The following is a 6,628-nucleotide window of genomic DNA, read 5'->3' on the forward strand; positions in this document are numbered from 1 at the left end:
TTTTTTTTTTTGTTAGAGGAGAGAGAGAGAGAGAGAGAGAAAAGAGATTCACAGAGCTTCCAATTTTTAGAGGCACACTCTGTTAGTTTTGCAAACTACCTTTCTTGTTATTTTTAAAGTTGTTCCTTTTATATTCTGCTGCTCTCACTCTCAGCACTCACTGAGTTGCCAAAGCTAACTACCAGATTTTACAATTTCTTTGTGATATAATTTAATAACCCTTATTTTACATCTAACTACGTAGCTCATAACATACTTTTTAACATAATTTTTTAAAGTGCACATAGAAATTACATCAGTAACACTGAAAACAATTACTGAGCTGGTATTTGACGCTGGCTAGAAATCAGTACAAACTAAAGAAAAGCAAATAGAGGAGCTATGAAGTAGACATTGACTAACACGTTCTTTGTAGTAAGATCTGATATCCTAGAAAATACTTTGAGCACTAACTCACTGGATGAATTCTTTTTCAGTACATACACCTCTCTGCATTTTAGCGCTTCATCCTTTTTCTTGGCTAACCAGAATGACTCCTCAAATAAGTGACACTTCCAAAAACTCAGCATAGTATTTATCACTGGACATTGCCTCCAAAAACTTCTAGTTATAAACTTCCACCTGACCAAATGAAAGTCTAATATCTAGTTCTGATATGATAAAACCTTTAGAATTTAGATTTTTACAGTGTGGCTTTAAAATGCCTCAAGTCATTATCTTCAAATTACATTTCAATGTCAAACATATATACAATAAGCACTGTAAAAATCAAAGAGTCGACATACCACAGAGTCATTATTGTACAAAAATGTGTATTTTTGAGGGACATTGTTAAATATTTCTTGTCTTTCTTAATGACAGCAATTAAAGAAACGCAGTACTGCCTGGGCAGTGACTACAAAGGTCTCTCAAAGCAGATGAATCCTGACTGGCTACAATACCATGATTCAAATCCCACCACCTTAAAAATACCTGAACTATTGCATGCTGTAAGACACTTACCATTCCTAAGGCACCGTTCGTCTCTATTCTCAATCTGTTAATTAACACAAATAAGTATAAAGAAATACCTTTAATGCTCTGCAGGCTATCTAGCTACTCAGAATCCTGCAGAAAAACAACTACATCATCCTAATACTAGAACTAGCTCCCTCATATTTTTAGCATCTCTACCACACACGAACATGCAGTATCCTCAGAGCTTAATTTTTACAAAAACCCAGCACGTCAGATTACACTATTTCCACAATCTTAACAGCTTCATATAACTGGAGAACACCTGCCTGAGGCCAATATGATCAACTCCCAGCATCTGTTGTGCACACATACAAATTCCAATCTTCTAATAAAGATTGAACACATGCAGCCAAGCAGAACTGCATTTTTGTCATAAGATTCTACGTACAATAAAGATGTACTCCTCATATGTTCTCAAATAACAAACTATTTGTTAATGTGTAATTTCCTATGGATGTTTCCACTCTGAATTTTAATTCTGAATGCTACCCACAGCAATTAAAGTTGCACGAAAACTTACAGTATGAAACCAAACCAACTAAACCTAATTCATTTTAACAGACTGAGGTCATATTCTTGGTGCAGTCCCATCCCATGATCTGTTATGCATTTATGCTATACACTCATCTCAGAATCCGTTGCTAGAGTATGCACTGTATATTCTGTTGTAGTCAATAATAAAGAAGTAATGCATTTATTTTAAAAGCAAACAAACAAAGCAAGAAAGCAAACAACCAATAACAGACATACAAACTAAATAATGAACATTATCCAGATTTTTCTTTGTGTCAAATCAGTAAAAAAAAACACTTGAAAATCAATATAAGCTGTCACTGTGTTTATTTTCCTGACATCTCATATTTATCTCTGAAGGATTTTTACAAATCTTCTCATCCTTTCAGATCACACAAATTTAGATATTAACCAGCTGCCCTTCCCGCAGAGTTCTTTTAGAATATTCCATCTAATACTGCACTTACCCTTTTTTCTGACAGCATAAAGTTTTTCAAACGTTTCCAGGCTTTTATCTCTTCTTGAGATACATTCTGTTGAGCTACACAATATTCCTATTACATTCACATCTAAAACTTGCATTTTACTTGGCTACTCTACGGTTTAGATTACCTCATTTTCAATTATGCAATTCTATTCTGGCTTCCTTCTCTTCTGAAAAATTTACCATTGCTTTTACTTTTTAACTAAACAATCTCTTAAACTACAAACATGATGTAAAACACAAAGCATATAATGTGACAGCAATCAAATATTAATATACATATTTAAGATATTTCAACCAACCAACAATCAATCAGAAATTATAAAGGCATATTTTTCACCTGGTTTCATTCAGAGTTATCTCTTTTATAAACAGTGAACTTAGGCAAAGCTACCTTTCACTCTGCCTGTAATTATCATAGCACAACAGCCCTATACATCTGAAGATGCTTACCTCTACATTCTAGTAAGATAGTTAAGCACAGGTCATACATAGTTTGAAGCTAACAGCATCCTTACAGAATTTTAAACAAAAAAAGTTTACAAAGTAATTTTAAATAAATAAATAAATAAACTCCACACTTTCATCCTTGAAAATAAAACAGAAGTGAACCAGAGGAATCAAATCTTTCTCCCAAATAAAGTATACTACAAAAATTTAACTACTGTGAATTCTGGCATAGAACATGCTTTGCTTTTTCTTTTCTAATTACTAGTGAAATCTAGTGATCATGTACATCCATTCACCGTGCTGGAATATCACAATGACTCAGAGAGGGAACAAAGTCATTTACTAAGTCAGTGGCACAAATTCCAAACTGATTTCTGTCTAAGACTGAGCCTTCTGACCTCCAATGAACTCACAGCCCAAAAAGGCTCTTGAGAAAGCCTGCAAAGTAGATTTTTCTGGAAAAAAAAAAAAAATTAAAAAAAATTCAAGCCACTGAAAATAAACTGTATTTGAATAAGTATTTCCTGGTTGTCAATTTAAAAAAAAAAAAAAAAAAAGTGTGTGCATGGGAAGCACATTTGTCAAAGAACTGATAATGTACAAGACAGAGGAAAATGAAACACACAAAAGCAAGGTGAAATTGAGCCAGACATACCTGAGCTGTTGTTAGGCGAAAAACTGGGCCACTTGTGGGCACTGAAAGTCGAGGTGAAATGCTGGTAGGACCTTGTCCCTGTGTCTGCACTTGAGCCTGCATCTGCGCCTGGGCTAGAGCCTGCTGAGGCACCATCACAAGTTGTCCAGCATCCGTGCGCACCAAGACCATGCCTAGTAAGAATAAAGTGACAATAACTATAGAATAAAGAATAACACGAATTATAAGGAATCACATAACTGTGAAATATAGAATAAAAACAACAATAGCACTGTCCCTTTTTCTTTATCCCGTACCTTTCTTTTTACTGGGGTGCAATATGAGATTTTACTTCAATGAAGAAAAGGAGCTTCCACCAGCAGACAGAAACTACTCAAGTTAGTTTGAAATTCAAACACCTGTAGTTTATGGTGACCAAAACAAATGGTAACTTGAGCATATACATGTGCAGTGATGCACAGAAGTATAGCTAAGTTTTGGAGAATAAAACTTGAAAGAAATAGTCACTAAAGTAAACTATAACAATGGTCTATTTGCTGAGAACAACATTCAGTTTGCACATACCAGGGACAATGACATGAGAGCTTACTAAAACAACAGCGTTAGGGAACGTGTAGATGCAAACATTAATCCAGACACATTTCTGAGTATACGATATTTGAGATCTAGTTAATGTTTGAGCTCTGACACATGAATTTATTCAGCACCTACCATCACTGTACTGGGAGGTTTGGACATGAAGAAAAAGTACTGTCACACCCAGAGGCCCAACACAATTAGAAGCATGGGTGTTTGAGGAAAAATTCCAAGGAACTGTTTTAAATGAAGAGAGTACTTTCTGGATGTAAATGAAAATACTTTTATTTTCTCATAATACGCCTCACAAATACGCCCTTCTACACATCCGTTCGGTGCCATCCAGGTCTGCCCTTAGTGTAACTGCCCTGGTTTTCCACTATCAGCAGGTCAAAAAGGAGCTCCCAAAGGCTAAGCTGGCCCCTGGATCACCTGGACTTTTACACTTATTCCAGGTCACTGCAAGCATGTAGTGCGTTTTTTCTAGTTCAGTCAGAACTAAGAAGCCACTTTTCAGTCTCTGACATAGAAACACAGAACCCAGCCCCATGATGAACACAATTGAATTGCAGCTGCAACAGAAGCCCTCACTCAATGAGTCCTGGGTGCTCCCAGCCACCTTCACTACAAAAATCATAAACAGAAAACACATTTCTGCCACTATGAACTCAAGAGCTGTGGGAATTGAGTTTTAAGGTAAAAAGCATACAGAGCTACTGCGAGGACCTCATCCAAAGGATACGATCACATCTCTCTCAAAGCCTGATGAGTAATTTTTAAAAGAAGAGTTCAACAACAACAAATCTTAAAAAGGTAACTTTCTAGGTGCATCAACCCTTCCAGCACCAGACCTAATGATTTGTAGAAAACCCCATAAGCAGATGATGTATTCAATATCTGCTGTTCTGGACAAACAAATATTAAAACACTGCTCCAGTGTGCGGAACAGATACCATTCCTCTGAGCGTCGTGAACCTAATGGTAAAAATCCTTAGAGGATAATGCATACCACATAAAAAAAGTACACATTCTATTGGCATTACACCAATTCACATCTGTCTTGTTAATTACTTTTTCAACCTTGTAAAATTCAATCTAAATTTAAAAAAAATGAACAGGATAGACAAATTAATTGCAACGCGTGCCACACGGTTTCAATACAATTTGCAGATATAAATACTTCTACAGACGCATACATGTTCGTGCAGCAATTTTATATTTTAATCCAGCTTTGAGGACTTGAAAATTCTTTTATTTTGCAGCATGCAAGAAGCAGTCAGATTATCAGAATTGAGTTAAACAAGGAGATTAATTCTTCCTTATTGTCAGCTTTAAAAGATCCAACTCGTGAGCTGGTATGAAGTGCTAGAGCTGGTGCTGGTTATTGTATGCTAATTAGTATTATTTGCTAAAATAAACTCATTCTAAACTTCTGTGTTAGGCAGAAGATCACAATAGGAGAGTTTCAATATCATTTAATAATGATGCACAAACTTAAAGAGTAATTAATCAAAAATAACAAGTATTTTCTGAATTACTCTTATCCTTCGAACATGCTATCCTCCTGTTAATGCAAATTCAATGGATTTCAAGCTATCTAGTAACAAAATTAAATTCAAGTAATGCATTTTCCACACACATTATTTCCAGAACTGTCTCTAAACCTCTGACAAGATTGCTTTCAAGGGCTCTGTTTTCCCCTTCTGTTTAAAAACTACAAACCAGAACAAAGGCAATAAGCTGCAGAAACTTCATACAAAGTCATGCCACAACTTATCACAGGTAGTTAGTATTTATCAAGCATATTAAAAATGTGAAATCAATGGCTAAAGCTAACAATATAATTGGAATATAGCCACATATTTTTAAACTAACCCCTTATTAGTTTTGAGTTAGTCAGGTCTTCATGAAACCACTGAGCTTTATCCAACTGGAGCATCAGAATTTGGAGCAGGAGTTTCATAAGCTGCAGTCAAATACACAAACTACTACAGCACACCCAGAAGCACACTTCTATTGCATTTTGCTCAATTTATCTTGGCTAACAACAACAACAAAAAAAAGCTATTAAAAGAAACATGGTGAAAGAAATAAATTATTTCAGATTGCATCAGTATCTCAGGTAGTACCATGCTGTCAACATCAATAGAAAAAAGAAAAAAAAGAAAAAAAATTAAAATGTCAATTCATCTCTTAGATCTGTAACAAACTTGGCAACTTTTTGTAATGTTGCAATCTAAGCATGGGAGCACAGACTGCGACCCTGTAAGCGTTTAAGTAAGGCAGTACGCGGTGAAGTAGGAATTACCAGGATGGGGAGATGCTGCTCTGATTCATCAGCCAAACTCACATCTTTACAAAACAACACGAAGAAACTAAAAGGGGAACAAGCAGGACACGGGGGCTTCTACAGGGCTGGAAACAAAATGCAGTGATGGCACAGCTGTGAATAACCAGCAAGGAGTGACACAGTCACACACACCAAAAGGAAGAACTTTACATTAAACCGGACTGCATAGTGGATATGGTCACCCGGTCCCCATCGAAGGCACTCCCTGAAAACAGAAAACTTTTCTCCATATCAAGAGTACAGCAGATTGCAGAGCACTTCAAGGGAGCCGTGATTCCTGGTTAACGCGTTCCAGATTGTTCTGGTGCACAGCTGTTTTTACACCGTTACAAAATAACTTACCGTGACCACGACTCTCCCAAAGAGAGGAAACAAGTACTCGTCAAACAAGAGACACAACTACTTTGCACCAGCAGCAAAGTACCCTAAACCAACCACATCCTCGCTCACACCAGCCAGTCGGCCAGGACTCGTCCTCAGACGGGCGCCCGTCCTTTGGCTCGCAACACGCGGAGCAGCGGGAAAACGCCAACTTTGAAAAAGCTCCGCCAAAGAAAGGCCGAGCAAAGAGCCGCGCGCCCGC

At 36.8% G+C, this 6,628-nt stretch overlaps 1 protein-coding gene across 1 annotated transcript in view; it reads right to left on the minus strand.

Moving 5' to 3' along the window:
• Nucleotides 1–2,842: 2,842 nt before the first annotated feature.
• The window catches only part of LOC100543167 (transcription initiation factor TFIID subunit 4-like), a 29,143-nt gene continuing 25,357 nt past the window's right edge, over nt 2,843–6,628 (minus strand). Inside the window, exons 9-10 of the mRNA XM_031555388.1 lie at nt 3,120–3,292; nt 2,843–2,919 (exon numbers count right to left, since the gene is read on the minus strand). Coding sequence (XP_031411248.1) covers nt 2,843–2,919; nt 3,120–3,292 — 250 coding nt within the window. The remainder of the gene's footprint in view (nt 2,920–3,119; nt 3,293–6,628) is intronic.

The sequence above is a fragment of the Meleagris gallopavo genome, chromosome 13 (assembly GCF_000146605.3).
Source record: "Meleagris gallopavo isolate NT-WF06-2002-E0010 breed Aviagen turkey brand Nicholas breeding stock chromosome 13, Turkey_5.1, whole genome shotgun sequence".
Classification (NCBI taxonomy): Eukaryota; Metazoa; Chordata; class Aves; order Galliformes; family Phasianidae; genus Meleagris; species Meleagris gallopavo.